At 40.2% G+C, this 19189-nt stretch overlaps 1 protein-coding gene across 1 annotated transcript; it reads right to left on the reverse strand.

The window, feature by feature from the left end:
• Nucleotides 1–1194: 1194 nt before the first annotated feature.
• Nucleotides 1195–18547, reverse strand: arl8bb (ADP-ribosylation factor-like 8Bb). The gene is made up of 7 exons (XM_072666202.1): nt 18343–18547; nt 12680–12760; nt 12155–12228; nt 11830–11923; nt 11574–11641; nt 9530–9600; nt 1195–7558 (listed from the first exon to the last, which is right to left on the reverse strand). The coding sequence occupies exons 1-7, from the start codon at nt 18463–18465 to the stop codon at nt 7509–7511; spliced, it is 561 nt and encodes a 186-aa protein (XP_072522303.1). The 5' UTR covers nt 18466–18547; the 3' UTR covers nt 1195–7508.
• Between the last annotated feature and the right edge of the window lie 642 nt (nt 18548–19189).

Here is a 19189-nt window from a genome sequence, read left to right on the forward strand (position 1 = left end):
TTAGCTTTTAGTAATTAATGTTTCCCCTTAGATAAAGGCTGTGGGTCCAGGGGTCACAGACACAGGTAATTGTAGTATACTGAGATGCTGGAGCTGCTTACACACGATCACTCAGGTTTGTGGATGGTGGAGCAAATGGATGCTAGCGTTTCAGGGTGCTCCCGTGTCTGTGTTACCTTCTGGCTCTCTCCTTTTAATTAGGCTGTTATAGTCAGACCTGCCGGAGTCATCAGACACACTCTGATACTGCTCAACATTCTCTGCTCTCTATTAATCTGTTCAGAACTAACTCTGTCTCTTTACCTTCTCCAGCTGCCACCTACCAGTCCGACCAGCAGGCCCGTCCCTACCACCACTGCTACCTGTCTGATGACCATGGTAAAACCTAAATAGACTCTTAACTATCTACCACTATTAATATTACCACTATTAGCAATCATTACTCTCATCATCACTGCCATGACTATATTAAGTTCTACTACACCATGATTATTATATTATGATTCTGATCAGAGCAGTTCAACAGTTCAGATGGTTTGGTAACTTTTATCAATAATTTAAAAATAGTTCTGACCAGAGGAGGATGGGTCCCCCTTGGTAAGTCTTGGTTCCTCCTAAGGTTTCTTCCTCCAGCTCTGAGGGAGTTGCTCACTGGGGGTCCTGGATCCTTCATGTCTTCTTAGGTTTTCTTTTTTCTGTCTTTTAATAATTACTAATTATGTAAAGCTGCTTTGTGACAAAAACAGTTGTATAAAGCGCTATACTAATACATTTGACTTGACTTTTTAAGTGTGGCTGAGACTGTTTAGAGGAGTTAGGTGTTGTCCAAACATGATGATGACATCATCAGTCACCTCTTCTGCACCAGCTGGGGCAAACGTGTGACATGGAACTTTGCTGCTCCCTTGTGGCAGAATAAAGCACTGCATGAAAACAGGCAAAATGAGGAAATATGCTAATATAATATTGCTAATAAGCTTTAAATGTCTAGACGTTTTAGTATCTAAAACATAATTTAACCAATTATAGATCAATATACATGAATTAACAGTTACTTTAAAGCACTGGACAGTGCAAGCTAATATTAGGTGATATTAGCATATCATTTACATATATTAATGGATCATGCTGCACATAAATAAAAGTCATACCACTTCGCCTCACAAAAAACACAAGAGGACAGGACCCCCCTAAAAAACAATTTATTGAGCTATCACAGACAAAAATAATTGCAAGACATAGACAAGAGCATTCACACGAATAAAAATCTTTTTTTTTATCTTTACTTATTTACAAAGTCAGCAAATGAACGCGCCCGTTTTACCCATGCCAAACAGAAAGTCTATGTATGCGCCGTAGTGTCGAAGGGCTGAGCGCAGATAAACACAGACGAAAGAAAGGGAACAAGCTTTAGCCCCTAGTCCTGCTGCATACAGAGGGAGTGAGCGAGCCATGACCCCCCCCCACAACAAACCACCACTTAGTGAAGGAGAGTCAACATGACAGAGAGAAAGAGAGAGGGAGAGAGAGGGAGAGAGAGGGAGAGGTGAAAGTGTGAACATCATCATTTTGCATTCATTCAGTCGTGGCTGCAGAAAGCAGGATATAATCCGTACATACAATCAGCAAGGCAACAGTACTGCCATACATTACATTACACTGATTACATATCATAGTGATCAGGACCACGTTAGTGAGACAGCTGATGTAATATAAAATTAAATTTAAGAATAAAAAAAACATCACCACCCTAGTTTGGAATGAACACGTCCCAATAACAGCTTCACTTACCATACAGGAGCACTGTGTAGTTCCACAATTACAGACTCTAGTCCTGTAATCTGTTTCTCTGCATACTCTGTTCGTCTCTTTTCACCCTGTTCTTCAATCCTCAGGACCCCACAGCAGCACCACAGAGCAGGTATTACTTGGGTGGTGGGTCATTCTCAGCACTGCAGTGGCACCGACATGGTGCTGGTGTGTTAGTAGCGTGGGTTAGTAGTGTGGTTGCGCTGGTGGTACGAGTGGATCACAGACAGCAGTGCTGCTGGAGTTTTTAAACACTGTGTCTCCACTCTACACTGTTTGTGTCCACTCTATTAGAGACTCCTACCTAGTTGCTTCACCTTGTAGATGTGAAGTCAGAGACAGAAGCTCATCTGTTGCTACACAGTCTGTGTTGTTCATCCTTATCCAAGTCCTTCATCAGTGCTCACAGGACTCTTCAGTCCAGCAGCACTGCTGTATCTGATCCACTCGTATCAGCACGACACGCGCTACTAACAGACCACCGTGTCAGAGTCACTGCAGTGTGCTGAGAATGACCCACCACCCAAGTAATAGATGCTCTGTCCTGTGGGGTCCTGACCATTGAAGAGCAGGGTGAATAAAGGCTAACAAAGTATGCAGAGAAACAGATGGACTACAGTCTGGAATTATAGAATTACACAGTGCTTCTATACAGTCAGTGGAGTTGATATAATGGACAAGGCGTAAAATGGTGGTGGTGTAAATGACGTGGCCAAAACCTTGTATCTTCAAAATGGTAACTTTACATACGCAACTGGCACAAAGGCCTAACTTGAAATGGAATTCAGGTAAATTTGATCATTTCATGACATTTTAACATAGAGGATGTTATCAAAGGAAAAACTTAAGATAATAGAATCTGTAATCAAAAATGTATTAAATTAGTAATACAAATGAGAATGCCCCAAAAAAACAAATTGCAAATTAGAATATATACAAGTCATGACCATACTGAGAATAATGAGCTCAGGACAACACAAAGCTCTGTTACAGTACACAAATCAATAATAGATTACAATGGGAAGTAAAGAGCTTTAAAGAAAGAAATCAATCAATGGAAAGTGAATCATATCTGTGGTGCCAATCTCAACAGTAATTCTGTTGATTCTGGTGATCTCTGGGTTCCATATTAGGTCCTATTTTGTTGTTCCCAGTTACATACATATAAAAGCCAGGCAGCACTAGTTGACTTAAAATAAGTAAGGCTTACAAACTGTGAAAGCAGCAAGGCATCCGAAATACATTAAGGGACTCTGAAGCTTAATCAATCAGATAACAAATCACACACACTTCACATTTCACCATACACTGGCTGTACGCTTGTAGTTAACATATACACACTTCATGATAAGGCCGTAAAACAGCACAGCACACTCATATGTGAGCAAGTCTGCCTCAGAAAACAAAGCAAAAGTTGTTGCATTCACTCAACCACCATTACTGCTAACAAACTTTCAATCATACACTAATCAGCCATAACAATAAAATATTATTTAACTATATTGATATTACTGTAGATCTCTGACCCCTCTGAAGGTGTCCTGTGGTATCTAGAACACAAAGACTTTAGCAGCAGATCCGTTAAGTCCTGTAAGTTGTAAGGTGGGACCTCAGTTAGCATCAATGAACCTTGGATGACCATGACCCTGCCAGCGGTTCACTACTTGGTTGTTCTTTGTGCATACCGGGAACACCCTAAGACCTGCCTGAAGTTTTGGAGATGTTCTGACCCAGTCGTCTAGCCATCACATTTTGGTTCTTGCCTATTTTTCCTGCTTCACCACATCACCTCACAGACGGTTCAATTGCTGCCTAATATATATCCACCCCTTGACAGGTGACATTCGAACCAGGTCACTTCACCTGTCAGTAATTTTAATGTCATGGCTGATGGGTGTACAAGTCCATTATGAAAGCACCACTACTTAGTAAATGATGTTGTATAGTGGCTGTTCCTACTGACGAGACTTTATAGACACACAGTCAACATATCTGCACCTTATTTTTTATACACTTGTTCATCATTTGCTTTACAGAAGAAGGAAAAAAAAACTTCTTAACTTTTAGTGGAAGTCAACAAACATATTATTCCAAGACATTTTGGAGCATTTCTGCCAGATTCACGTTCTGTCAAAAAGTGAAAACTGGCAAAAATAGAGACGCAAGGTTTTTACATTTGCTTAACCATTCCCAAAGGCCTTATGAACAAGTTATGAATGTCATATGCACTCAATATGTAGAAACCTTAAAATATAGTGTTGCAAGGTATGTAAACTCATGGGCAGAGTACCGAATGCACAAGGCAGGTTTACTACGGAACTGACGTGTAGATTTTGACAGAGTGACCCAAGCTAAGCTATTCTTGGCCTCTGTACTTGTTCACTTCGAAAGCAAGTGTTTATCAATGTTTTAAAGTGCTTACTGAACATGCAAGTATGTGTGAAAGATTTAAAAACAGCCACTATCCTTCAAGGTATAAACATTAAAGCAACAGCTAGACCAGACATGCTAATGCAACTAACAATGAACTAAATGTTAGTAGACGACCAATTAGCATTAGGAATCATTTCCCTAATGCTAAAATGGTGGCTATTCATTCTTGTTCATTTAGTGTTGTTGAATGATCCACTGAACGATCCACTCTATTAGCATTAAAGCAACAGCATGACCAGACATGCTAATGTGTCACACAACTGAAGAAAAGTAGTAGATATCAGCTAGCATCGTTTTATTGGACTGTTCCCATAATGATAACTGGTCATTTGTAGTAACATTGCAATAACAATAACGTTGGTGAATAGTCCATTCCTTTAACTGTTAAGGTTATAGCTTGACCAGAGGGGTAAGGGGGCTAACTGATGAAATTTAGTACACACCAATTTGACTTGCTTAATTTCATTATACTAAAAGGTGGATATGTATTGTCGTTCATTGTAGTAACATTAGTGTTGTTAAATGATCCATTCATTTAATGTTAAAGCAATAGATTGATCCGACAAGCTAAAGTGGCTAACATATGATTAAAGATAGTAGATATCATTTGCTAAACTAATTTGGTAGCATTTCTTTTTTTTTTGGAGTAGCATTGCAACGCAGTGGTGTCTAATCATAGTCTTGCTGCCTTTCAGACTCTAATTGAATCACATCTATTTCTACTCATCATGTAATTGAATCATAATCATAAATGAGCAGAATTACATTTTCTCCAGTCAACCACCTCTACAGACCTTCAGAGACTTCACTTAATCACAAAGCATCCCATTTACTATACCAATACTACCACTTGGAGTAAAAATACAATCTAAATGATAATTATATATATATATATATATATATATATATATATATATATATATATATATATATATATATATATATATATATATGTGTGTCAGTTAATGTGCAACTAAAGGAGTTTTTCATGCTGAAGGCACTTCAATTTCTGAAGAGAACAATGATCCAGACCTTTCTCTCCCCATGTGTAAAGCTACCATTACTCAAGACTATTATACTGAACAGGCTACAACAAGCAATCAGCTTAATCAACAGCACTGAAGTTTAAGGTGTTAAATGCACTATAGAGACTGAAGACAACATCATTTGGCGAGTCTAGAACAGACAAAGACAACAGAAGGTCCTAAAGAGTCCAGCCAGGCAAGGGCAGTTCGACCAGATCCACCAAAAACTCAACAGCACTTCTGGACACTGTAGGTGGACATGAAGATCAAGGCTCAGTCCAGAGCACAGAAACCAAAATATAAAAGGTCAAAAGGTCACCAGATGAGTTCAGTGAAAAGGGATGAGTGACCCAATTAAAAGAGCTAAAGATGAAAGAAAGATGACCACTAGTGGGATTGGAGGTGCTGTGAGACAAGCATCAGGGATATGGAGGGAAAACAAGCTTATACTGACTAACTAACACGCTAGGGGGATATTCTACTGAACAGCTAACAAGCTTTACAGCTATCTGGATTGCCAACCTGCAGGCTAGATTGCTTCATAACTAGCTGGCTGGCATGCTCAATAACTAGCTAGCTTGCTGGCTAGCTTGTTCGAAAGCTAGCTTGCTGGCTTGCGCAATAGCTGGCTTGCATGATGGCGAAATAGCTCACTTGCTCGAAAGCTGTCCATCTCTCTTGAAAGCTAGCTAGAATAGCTGGATATGTTCTTTGATAGCAAGCTATCAAGGTTTTGTCTACCCTCACCAGCACCGGTCTTGATGACCGTCACCTACATTACACCACTTTAACCACTCTGTCGGGCAGTTTCATTAGGGCCAACTGAACATCCCTGCTGGTCTGTGCTACTTAACGTTAGGTAGAAGGATCTGGAAAGCATGAGGTCCAGTCCACAGTAAGCTTAGCTGTGATTCAGCACCGATTCAGTGTGGTCACATGCCATCTTAATCACTAGCTGTCTCATCAAAGATTCACATATGACTTCTGTCTGCCCGAATGGGAGGTCACGCTTGCTGTAAAAGCACTCAGTCTTTTGAGACTCAGTTTAACCCCTAAACTCTCAGGACCCATAGACAGATTCACACTTTTGTACATTCATACCTTACACAGAAGTTCAGCAGTAGTAACTGAATAATTCATAGTAGGTTCTTAATAAAAACATTGTAAGAGTTATGTAGTGAATAATTAACCTGTAGTTTAAGGGGTCAAGAAGGATCTCATCACTTTTTCCACTAAACACAGTTCTTTGTGACATAACAGGGCCACGAATGGTTACAGAGAGAATGAATTGGGCATAAATTATACATAGGTACTGTCACACAAAACCCTGCATCTCCAAAATTTGACTTTATAGGAAAAGGAAAAAAACCTTCTTAACTTTCAATGGAAAAAAAATTCCAAGCCATTTCAGAGCATTTCTATTGGTCCATTCTTTATGAACGTTTGACAGAATGTAAAGAACAACTGCCAATTTTTCAGAAAGTAAAAAACAGCAAAAAAAAATAGAGATACAAGCTTTTTTGTGTGGCAGTGATTATATATGTGATTAACTGTATATATGTAATTATGTTTTTAACATGTGATAACTGGTTAATGTGACATTATTAATGTGTTTCAGAATCAATTCACTTAATTAACACAGCAGTGACTGATTTGGTGATACATTAATAGACCCAATATTTGCAGAGAATGCATGCATTATGAGACGAACCATCATGAACCAACCTCTATATTTTTGTTCTAACCACTTCCCAGTTTGAGAGGGACTATGGACCATAACTGGGACATGTTTTGTTTATCTGAATCTGTACACATCAGCTGGAATTTAAACCCATTAATAACCAGTTAGACACATTTTAAAACAAATTATTGCACTTAATTATGTTTCTGATTGAATTCAGGGAAGAAAGACTTTTTTTTGGTTTCTGTTGTCTGTACCGTTTCCCCTTCCAAAAGTTATGGGTAATGATGTTGAGGACCAAGGGTGGGCTGCTGTTTAGTTTTGGGGGTCTGATGTAGGTCCAGACCCTAGATCAAGGCAGGGCTGGGGCAGGTAACAGCTGGGCCATAGGCAGGACTGGGGGCAGGACTTGGGAATGGAGCAGAGAGCCTGAAGGGCAGCATGTTGTGCCAGGGTAAGGCAGGCTTACATCAGGGCTGGGGCCTGGCAGGCTGGGGCCTTGGCTGCAGGACGGGACGGGTGGATGTGGGGGACTGACGCGATGCGAAACGACTCTTCTCTCAGCTCCTCCGCGACTTAGAGTGCTGAATAAGCCACTGCAGAGTGATATCTGAGACGGAGAGAAAAATTCAGAACATGAGAAAGTGCTGCTTTATCAGTATTGACAACTTCAAACGGACACTGCAGCTGGAGAGGAAATCAATTCTAAAGGAAAGAGAAAGAAATCCTCCAAGCAATTATGGTTTGTGTAAAATCGAACAATTCTACCTAAAAGCTTCAAAATACCTAAAAGCACAGTTCAGAGAAACAAAAACAAATGAATGAAACCACAGTATAGAAAATGAACAATTTCCTGTTTCTTATTTTTTTAAATGTACGTTAAAAACAGATTTGGTGTAAACACAATGACAGTTTTCAATTCTTCCAATTTCTCCAAAAAAATCTTCCAAAAGGACTGAGAAAATTTATTATCAACAATAACGTGGAAAGAAACAATATAAATATAATAATTATTTATATATTTCAAAAGCTAATTAAAAATGTACACTACATTAGAAGTGTTTTATATTTTAAAATATTAATATTAAATATGAATAGTTTTTTTGTTTTTCCATTTTGTTTTTAGTCTTATTTATTGATGAATTTGTCAATTTTACAAAAATATATTCCAGTTTAGCTGATGAAGTTGAAACTAGGGTTGAGCGGTATGATGATAATACTGTATACCGTGATATATACCAAACATTGGCAGTATTTTAAAATTACAACATGTCTGATGTGTCAGATTTCTGCTAAATGTCGATCCAGTACACGGCCAAATGATCTCATTCCCCCATGTGCACTTAAGAGAGCCACAGGGTGGGGGTGCTGTGGGAGCTTGCTGATTAGTGAAGTCACACAAAACAATCCCACCTGACTTACGAGTTTAGCAACATGCTCAGTTCAACTAAAAGAAAGAGCATGCAAATCTGGATGAACCAGTCAGTAAATGTGTCTGAAAAAGTCAAAAACACTCCTAAGACCATTCACTCAACTTTGTGCTTTCATACATGAGGCTTCATCCTCTAAACAGGTGTAATTTGTTCTGTTAGCTGGAGCATAGTCTGTGCTGTGCAGCTAGCTAACTTATCTATGCCTAGATAGCCGACTACAAGTCCAAACACAACAGAATCGGTCAGGTTTCGCCTTGCTGTCACTCTCAACACCAGGGAACTGGTGGTACTGGTGGCAATCTTTGTGGTACTTGCGAGACTTACAATACTCCCCACACTCTGTAATACCATTTTACAAAATTGGACATCTTCACTGTCCAATAAAAAACATGCATCTCCAAAATGGCGAATTTACAAGAGTTTTTACAACTTTGAATGGAAGTCAATGTAAAATACATTATTTCAAGTATTACATGCCAGCTACTAGATTCAAAAGCTAAAGAAAAAAAAAATGGAGATACATGTTTTTCATTGGACAGCAGCGATATGCAAGTTTTTTGTGCGACAGCTGCAATATAGGGTATGCATACGCGTGATGCAGCAAGAACTCGGATTATGATGCGACAATGCATCTGCTCAGTTCTTTACCGTTCTAGATTTCTAGAACATACGACTCACCGCCAAAGGTTTAATGGCCTGCACTTTAACATGACTCAGAGTAAAGAGAGTAAAGAGCAACTGCGGGGGTCTCATTAATAGATACAGACCCAGATTAGGCCTCTGCTGAGCTTTAAACACAATCAGGCCTCTTTAGATCATTTCCGCGCTGACGCCTGTCTCCTTCTCTGTCTCTGCACGCCTCTGTCTGTCTTCCTGAGCTCTTGTGGGTGCGGTGAGTCAGCATATTGATTTCCTCATTAGGCTATTGTGCACTGATATGAACTCACTCAAATGACACAGCAAAAAACGAAACCAAGCACAGCTTGAGTCACCGCTGTTACTGTACTTTCATAACAGGTCACTTCAGTGGGTAGAATCATCTGCAAGAACATATATATATATATATATATATAGAGAGAGAGAGAGAGAGAGTGCCTTAGTATGACTGAAAACAGTCTGAGAATACACCCCCTGTCTAGCCCACTCACCTATATTGTCCTTCTCTTTACACGACACAGAGTAGCAGCAGATTTCTCTATCCTGAATCGCCGCCAAGTTCCTAAAAGGAAACAAGCAAAAACCCATGAACATTTATCCTAATGACGCTGTTCACAAGACAACCCTTGTTCAATATAATTGCACTGTAGAGTCTGGCCATTTCAATCAGTCAGGCTGTCTGAGTAGATCGATCAAAGCAGGACCAGAGATGGAGCTTCCACTGTGGAGAGGATCTCTGGAAGGTAGTGGAGAAAACGTCTAGGAGAGAAGTGTTAACTGAAGGAGAAGCAAGTTAAAAGCAATGGCAGAGTGGCAAGTAAAGGGTAAACGACACAATATGGTCATAGTACTTCATTACTGCGTAGCCCAGATAAACAAAGAATGATATTATGGTCATCATGTGAGCATGATTTAGGAACGAATGCATGTAATATGAAACACATCCTCTTCTTTTGGCTTCATCTCAGTCTCCTCGTTCTCTGAAGCTCTTCACAAAGAAACCCAGAGGCTTGCCTGCAACTGCAAACCTGTCAATCTGTGTAAATCTGATCTGACAGCAATAACTTCTCTTTAAGAAGCAATTTTGTTATACCCTGACTACATTAATATGACTCAGATTATTTAGGAGATGATGCAATTCATCAGGAATTCTCCAGTTTCTCCACAATTTGATATTAGTTTGTTCAGATTCTTTTAAAAATGAAACTAACTGCATCAGTGCTACTAAAGAAATTATTTCTACTAGAATACAGATTAAAAAAAAATAAAAAAACAAACAAACAAAAAAAGAAAAACCCAAGCTTTTTGAATAGGGGTCCAACAGTTCACTCCTTTCTAGGTTTGGTGCCCTGTTTCTGGGTCAGTTCAGTTTAGATCAGAGCCCAGCCTGTTTTTAAATTGTTTAAATAAAGTCATAATTAATCTTTCACCATGTAGGTTTTTATTTATCAAAAAACAAATATTTTCATTTTGAAGAGTTTTGTCTGAAAATGTGTGTGTAAACTGTGGAGCACATGTAACATGTAACATTTTAATTTGTATTTTAATGTAACATTAAAAATAGCACAGAATGTTAACAAAATAAACATTCATTTTGGGGTGTGTGTTCGTACTTTGTAGACCAAGGCTATGTTCAGACTGCAGGCATATCAAGTTTCTCAAACACCTCAGGAATCCGATTTGAGCATCCAGATCTAATCAGATCCACATCATCTGTACTGATCTGCCAACAAATGTGGTGTGGATACTAATTGCAAGAATTAGATTTTATATGGTTCAGACTATCAATAATTAGTCTGGATACAATCTAGATTGTACACAGGTGGAATCTTGTGGTTTAGTGAGTTATGTAAATGTAACCGTGAAAAAGAAGTATTTGTGACCACGCCCTTAGCGTGAGGCCTCATCCACACGTATCTACAAATTTTTAAAAACAGAGATAACCCTCCCTCAGTTTTTCATCTAGACAGAGATGAAATCACTTGATGAGCACAAGCATGCTGGTCCTGTATGGAGTGACAGTACCTCATAAAGAGAGACATCAAAACACCACAAACAAGCAAGAAACCAGGGTTTAACCATATGCAGTGTGCTCTACAGTCTACAAGTCTCAACATTATGGAGTCTAAATCTAAATGTGTTGTAATGTCAGCATTTTCATATAGCTCAGTATAGCTCTGTCCACACGACAGCACTGACAACAGAGGTCTTCAGAAAAGCGTTTTCCAAAAGCCCTGTTTTCAGTGACCAAAAGCAGTGTGTGTGTGCCGACGGGCGGCCAAAACACGGACAAACATCCCCTTTTAAAAATATCCAGACAGATGTAGATGGGGCCTTAGTACATATTTTATATTAATATTAAATATAATATATATCAATATTTTGTTTTTGTTTTTGTTTTTTTAATATATTTAATATTATATAAATAATATATATTGGTAAAAAAATGCACATAATGTATTGATCATTAAACCCAACATTTAAGGACAATTTCACAAAAAAAAAGAGACAAAACAAGCGTCTAGAGAATCTTACATTTTCTCAATAAGCTGTTTCTCATCCAGTGCATCAGGGAGATCTCTTTTGTTGCCCAAAACGAGAACCTAAAATCAGAGCAAGAGCAGAGCAGCAGCTTGTGAGACAGAGGAAATAATAAGAATATGTCAAACAGGTTCTAGGAGCTACTCATTTGCATTCAGACTGCATAAAGCAGCCAGTGCTAAGTCCTAGTGATGTGCAATCACTGTTCAGGAAAATGATGCAAACAGCTTTAAAAGGAAGAAGCACTTACAGGAATGCCTTGAAGCTGAGGTTTGTCTAACAAATTGTGCAGTTCGTTCCTGGAGGGCTCGATCTTATCCCGGTCAGCAGCGTCCACCATGTACCTGAGAGGGTACATGGCAAACAAATAAACATACAAGCACAGGGAATGCAGTAAATTGTGATAAAACTACAAGTCTAAACCTGCACTTAAGGACTGTTGTCCTCTGAAAAGAAAGTTATTAAACCTTCATTTATGTGTTATGTGTTAGACTCTCCCAGGAATATCACTTCATTATCAGCTTCTTCAGAAACATTCCTGGCTTGGAAAAGCAGCCTCATTCGTACACACTTACACTATAGCGTTGACTCCTCTGCAGTATCTCTCCCACATGCTCCTGAAACGAGGCTGTCCTCCTATATCCCAAATCTACAGACAGAAAACAGACCTTAAGCGAACACTCCCTGGACAAACAAACAATTAGACACCTTGCGCGTTTAAGGGGGCAGTAACTTCAGGCTCCTGCATATGGCGTTGCACGAGGATGATCAGGCTATAAATACCTGCAGGGTGTGTGATGGGGTTGGTAGATTGAGAAGAGGTGGTGCAGTGCGGTGAGTGTTAGTTCGATGAGTGGAAATGAGTCGCAAAGCAGATGGTAATGACTGGCAAAAAGGAAGGAAGGAAGGAAGTAGCCAAATTTACATGTACACTCATACAGGGCCACTAGCAGTGGCAAAAATCCCAGGCTACAAGAAATTCCTGTCAGAACCGTGGCCAAAAGACGAAACTGACGGACAGGGAATGCCGGCAGCTTTCACAGCTTATGAAACAATCCATACACAAGCTCAGATGTAAGCATAGCGCAACATGCTCGTACCTTTATTGTGACGTTGCCTTTGGTAACCTTCCTCATGTTGAAGCCCACAGTGGGGATCATGTCTTCACTGAACTGCCCCGACTGCAGAAACACAGAGAAAGGGAGATGATACACATTATACGACATGACTGACCTTTGTGACGCAAAGACCTTTTGAGGGATTCCTATTGGTCCATTCGTCCAATGAAATTCTGATACAATGCAAAGAACAACTGTCAGATATTCTTAATGTCATATGGTGAAAAATATCAAAATGGGGCTCGGAGGCGAGTTCGAATCCTAAACTATGCTGCTTTGCCATCAGTGGACGGAGTCTGAGAGAGCACAATTAGCTGTGTTCTCTTCGGGTGGGCAGATGGCGCTTTCTCCCCTCATCACTCTTGAAGCAATGTTGGCCAGTACATGCGTCTGTTGGCTGGTGCGTTTGAGCTGGGGATTCTATGCATTCGTCCTTGTCGGCTGCCCAGCGATGCTGCAGAAGAATGGCCAGTCAAGTGAAGAAATTAGGACACCCGATAAAATCCTTTGTCTTTTTAATCATTTAAACATCTGGACACTTAATCTTCATTTAACCAGCATCCAGAGATGTAAGTAATATAACTAAACACATACAACTGATAGAATGTCTAATTAATTATGTATAAAATGTATTTAATAGAAATGCACTTTTCTTGTGAGGAGAAAGTTAGGGAGGCCTTCTTGAAGAAGGTTGGAGATGCAGTTGAGTCTGAGAAGGGTTTTCTGAGGGTTTCTCAGAACAACAGTGGCGAACATCACACAGCAGAACATATTTCACTTTCACAGAGATAAGCAGCAGGCTGAGGCCAAACCTGGCACATATGAAACAAGGGGAATGAGGAGGTGAGCAAGACCGGGAATAAAACAGAAGAAAAGATGAGTGGAAAAGAGGAAAAAGAGAACAGGAACACAGGCCGAATCAATAATGCGGAGAGTCCACTGTAACGGTTCATGCTCAATGGCAGGGAATTCAAGAGACTTGTTCTACTGAATGCATTTCTTTGCTGTTTTCAACACAATGATCACATTGAGTTCTACAGTAAGTCTCTCCGCACTGCGATTATATTACTCCATGCTCTGCTGAATTCAGAAGACTCTTAATCCAATAAGCTGCAATTAAAGGGGAAAAAACATCAGGATGTAGGTCACATTCTTCCTCGCTATATAGCCCAGATTAATGACGCTTTCACCCACTAGCTGGACCATGGAGAAAAAAAACCCAACCAGGGCAGGGAAAAGAGAAATTTCTCCTACAATTATTACTAATGATCCCACATACTTGCACATTTTCAGTACAAAAATGTGCAGTGGTATACAGCAGTGTTAAAACTAATAATAATAATAAAAAAGAATAAATCTTGAACATATTTAAGCATATGGACATTTGATCTTCATTGAACAATATTGAGAGATGAAGGAAAAAAAAAACAAAAAAAAAACAAAAACAGTTGCGCTCAATTCTTCAACCCCCACTGCAGGTTTATTAGCAAGATGCACAAACTTTCAGTTGGTCGCAATAAACTGATATCATAACTGTCCTCTCCAAATTCAACAGACACCACTTTTAATGACAACTGTAGTCTCAGAAATATTTAACTCCCTCAACAAGTGTCTTTATCACTTAGTAGAACCCTTCTGCTGTTCTGACCTGCTGCAAACATGATGTATTCCTCATGATTCCTGAGGAATCTTAACCCATTCTTTATCGGCAGTTGCCTTCAGTTTACCAATATTCTTGGTTTTGCTGCTGCAACAGCCTCCTTCGTCAAATCCCACCATTGCCACTTCTGAATCTTCCAGGACTTCTTCTCAAAATCAAGCCTTGGTGGACTCTGAGGTATGTTTGCGATCTTTTATCTGTTGGAGGCTCCAGACACGCCCAGGCTTCACTTTCCTCACAAAAGGCATGACGTTTTCTATTGGGATTTCCTGATACTTGACTAAATCCATCTTGCTCTTTCTCCACATGCAGCTTTCCTCCTGTGCCAGAGGAAGCAAAGTAGCCCCAGAGCATCACAGAGACACCGCCATGCTTCACTGTAGGGTGTTCTTTTCAGCACATACTTTACATTACATTATACATTCTTCTTCCTTCAGACATACCGCTGATCCATAGGCCAAAAAGGTTTCGCTGTGTTTCGCTCCACTGAACAGAATCTCTAAAGCGTCTGTGGAGCAATAAAACAAATCTGGAACTATAATAACAATTACCATAAATGTAACATCTGGTTACAGATGCACTGCATCAGTACTGTGGGACTGTAATTTGAAAAGTGCACCTCAACAGCTGTAACAGGAAAATCAGCAGCAGTTCATGTAAACACAATAAACCTCATCTTATTTCACATGTATAACTACATAAAATGAGAATATGCAGTTACAGCTGTCCAGCCACACTTAGTCTTTACTCACATGAGTAAAAACCTCATTGTTGGGAGGGGCCTCAAAATTGGCCAAGTTATCCTGGAGTGTGGGCCAGACCTTAGTAGGAGCCTTTCTGTATGAAAGTACCTGTAAAATGTGGCTGAATTTGGCTTTCAAGGAAATAATCCATAACGAGACTGGAAGATATGAAAGCATAGGAGAGAACAGACTACAGGATTATAGTAGAAGGTCTTGGTCAACAAAGGACACTTTTATGCTACCTTCCCCTCATCTTAGCGCCTGTTTTAACATGCCCTGACTGTCCTCATATCATCACTCACAGGTGGCCACTTGCAGCAGAAGGGCAGGAGGGGAAAACCAGATGTTTTCAATACAAACACACTCGGCGTGGTCACACCAGGCTTCTGCTGGTGATTGTCATGAGCGAAATTATACTCATTTCAATGGGATTCACCACTGAGTGGCAATTAGTGATTTATGTGCAAATTCGTGCCAAATTAAACTTGGTCCAAAGGGTCCAATCCAGTGAACTAAGACTCTGCCTCTAAGGCCCGAGGAGTGCTGGTTTAAATCCTAAGTTATGCTGCCTGCCATCAGCAGCCGGAGCCTGAGAGCACTACTGGCCTTGCTCTCTCTAGTTGGGCCGATGGTTCTCTCTCTCTGTTTTAGAGCTGGGTTTCTCCCAACTCCACAATCCATAAGAAAGTAAAACTCAATATCACAACAACAAATACCAGCGGTTTACTGTACAACACATGGCCCAATAGATCCTTAAATCAATTTCATGATTGACTGAACACTCTACCTTGATTACAATTAATGAACAATTATATAAGCTCCTCAAGTTGCTCAGTTGGCTCGGGGTTTAAGTTCTCCTCCATGTTGCTTCAATGTCAGAGACTGGCTAGGGCGGAGTCCCGTAGCTACACATGCAGCAGTATTTGTTTTTAAGGGGATAGTACATACACACACACACAGTGGGGAAAGTATTAACAGATTTTTTTTTTATCTGAATAATTGACATGGGAAAGATTGCATTGATTAGAGGTTATGAACACCGCTTTTCACTCATTTTCGATTAATTGGCCAGTCCTGCTACACAATAAACCATACGTAACCTGTTTTGACAGTGGCCTTACTACTCTACAGCCTGCCAGGCCTGTTTCTCAGGCAAACAGCCAACCTGTCTCAGCAAAAGCCATATACCTACAGACACTGCCAAAAACCATCAGAACGACAACGAGGCGTGAGATATCTGCCAGCCAGTGTTTGCAGAGAGGGTTATTTAGAGGGCAGGGCAGGAACAGCAAAGAAAGAAAGGCTCTCTGCCATCTTTGCTTGCCTGACATCACCTCACAGCACAAATGGGATAAACTGACGCATTTCCCGAGAGCCTATCAGCCGTACCCACTGCCATCAACCCTATCACGGCAACAAATCAGCACAGCTCTGACCATACTGACCCGCAGCGCCACCAGGAAATATCTTCTATTTATGCATGTGTGTATTCAGGTGTGGTCAGTATTTATAGATGGCTGGCCAAATGGATGCTTTGCAATAAACAAACAAACAAATAAATAAATAAATAAATAAATAAGATTTAGACCCGTGGCATGGCATCGTAAAACCACAGCTGTACAATAACAAGGAGCTAACCTTGTAATACTGTGTGTCACATGCCATCATATCACCGCTTTCCAGCAAAAACCTTTTACATGTCCAGATGTTTGTGGACACCCCTTCTGATGAATGCATTCAGATACTTTAAGTTGCTGACACACAAACCGCTTGTCTAGTTCCTGCCAATAGAATAGGACTCTCTGGACCACATAAACATCAACGTATTGGCACTATGCCCAATGCCAGGTGTGGGCTAGAGGGGTATAAAGCCCCCCCAACACTGAGCTGTGGAACTGTGTGCTCCATCCAATACTTTTGGGATGAGTTGGGGAGTTGGGGATGAGGTGGGGTGGTGATCATCCAACATCCTGACCTCACCAACACTCTGAATGCAATCAAATTCTCATAGCAATGATCCTCCAAAATCTGGTAGAAAGCCTTCTTTCCTGTACAGTACAGAGACAGTTACTCCAACAAAAGCAGGATAAACCTTTTTAAATACCCTTGATTTTGGAAGAAACAATGAATGATTGGGTGTTCCAACACTTTTGTCTATACACTGTATCTCCATTTTTTACCGTTTTTTACTTTTTGACATAATGTGAATATGGCAATTGATTGTGTTAGCCCATTCATCAGGAAATCAAGGCAATGCCACAGTTGTGCCCGAGCATAACTAGCCTCGCTCTCCGGGTGGGTAGGATGGCCCTCCTTCTCCTTCCATCACTGCAATGCTAGCCAGTGTGGGTGTCTGTTAGCTGATGTATCAGAACTGGTGGTTAGTGTTCTCCTCCAAGCGTGATGAACTCTACATACCTGGTACCTGTTCAAAACTCTCAGCTGAGAACTCACAAGTTCAGCCAACCAATAAAAGAAGTAGAAAAGGAAGGCAGTCAATCCGTCTGTCTGTCTGTCTGTCTCTGTCTGTCTCTCTGTCTCTGTCTGTCTGTCTGTCTGGCCAATACAAAGTTATCAACTCCTCCTGTGGTGTCATTCTTCATACCAGGCCTTTTGACCACCATGAGTTCTGAACGAGCACGAAAGGACAGCCTAGAGTCGGACAGTAGGGTGATGAACACTGTTCATTAGCATCAGGAATTATATTGAATATCTTAACATTGCAAAGTCGTCTGAACTACAGCGTGGCCTTTGACACAGCATAACAACATTTTCATAGGATTAACTAGATGAACCCGTCATGAGATTTCTGTTCAACCAACCTCTGACGTGTTTATATTTGATCAAACTGAGAGACTCACACAGAGACAAGGATTTTGTGTGAGGTCTGATAAGACTAAAAAGTGTTCAGTTTGAGCTTAAGAGCTCAGGAATGGCTTTGGGCTCTGAGAATAAGCCTGTTTCATTTATAAAGGCTTCTTAACATAACTCTGTAATTCCACAAGTACCATTTACTTTCACAGGGTTTAAAGCCCAGCCTATAGAGCATCCCTTATATACAGTATACACCTTCCCACCCCTGTTAACAGCACTGTTTACTGGATAATGCAGTTTATTACCTTCATTACCTCAATTATATCACCTCCACGCACATGCCAGTGTCTCCATATATATATATATATATATATAGAGAGAGAGAGAGAGAGAGAGACAGACAGGGGTAATGAGTTAGCAGCTCTCACCGCTATCACGTTGACGAAAGTGGTCTTTCCGGAGTACTGAAGGCCCACCAGGGTCAGCTCCATCTCCTCCTTCCAGAATAAGGACCTGAACCAGTCCAGAAGCCGGTTGATGAGGGCCAACATGTCTGCTGTGTTAAGAAACACTAATAAACACAGTCCGGTTTGAGACCGCTTACTGAGAGAGGAACGGAACTGAGATCACGTGATTGTGATGTGACCGGAGAAGATGAGTGTGAACACAGCAAGGCTAGAGAATAAGGGGTGGATCAGGGTGTCAAAATAAAAGTCCCAGGCCTTTCCAACACATTTAGCTGGTGTTTTCCTGCACTATGAAAGGGGGTTTCCTTGTTTTATGTAATTTAACTGGAACATTACCTCGAGGGAATAATTTATCAAATGGAGGGAACAGTTCATTACATTGAGAGAAATGATTGTTAAATTGAGGGAACGGATTTAAAATATTTATATATTTAGAAGATCAGTCGTTCTGTCAGTCAGGCCAGTGCAGAGTTATCAACCGCTGTAGTGTGATTCTTTATTCTAGGCCTTTTGACCACCATCAGTTCTGAACGAGCATGAAGAGTCGGACAGCAAAGTCGTCTAAACTTTGACACTGCATAACAATATTTTCTTTTAACTAGGTTTGACTAGATTAACTAGGTTTGACTAGATTAACTAGGTTTGACTAGATTAACTAGGCCTTAATCTCAGTCACTAATGGTGTGCTTCAATCTTATATTTAATGTGTTTATATGTGATAACATGGAAATTAAAATATATGTTATTTATTATTTTATTATTATTATTTTTACCTGTATCATTTTAAAAAGTATGTTATGCGAAACTC

Source organism: Salminus brasiliensis, chromosome 21, assembly GCF_030463535.1.
Source record: "Salminus brasiliensis chromosome 21, fSalBra1.hap2, whole genome shotgun sequence".
Classification (NCBI taxonomy): domain Eukaryota; kingdom Metazoa; phylum Chordata; class Actinopteri; order Characiformes; family Bryconidae; genus Salminus; species Salminus brasiliensis.

Excerpts from the sequence above, each read along its gene's own strand:
- arl8bb (XM_072666202.1), bottom strand. The coding sequence starts at position 18,465 with ATGTTGGCCCTCATCAACCGGCTTCTGGACTGGTTCAGGTCCTTATTC. Across the intron at positions 12,761-18,342 it reads CTTTCGTCAACGTGATAGCG|TCGGGGCAGTTCAGTGAAGA; the intron begins GTGAGAGCTGCT and ends GTGTTTCTGCAG. Across the intron at positions 12,229-12,679 it reads AAGGCAACGTCACAATAAAG|ATTTGGGATATAGGAGGACA; the intron begins GTACGAGCATGT and ends TTCTGTCTGTAG.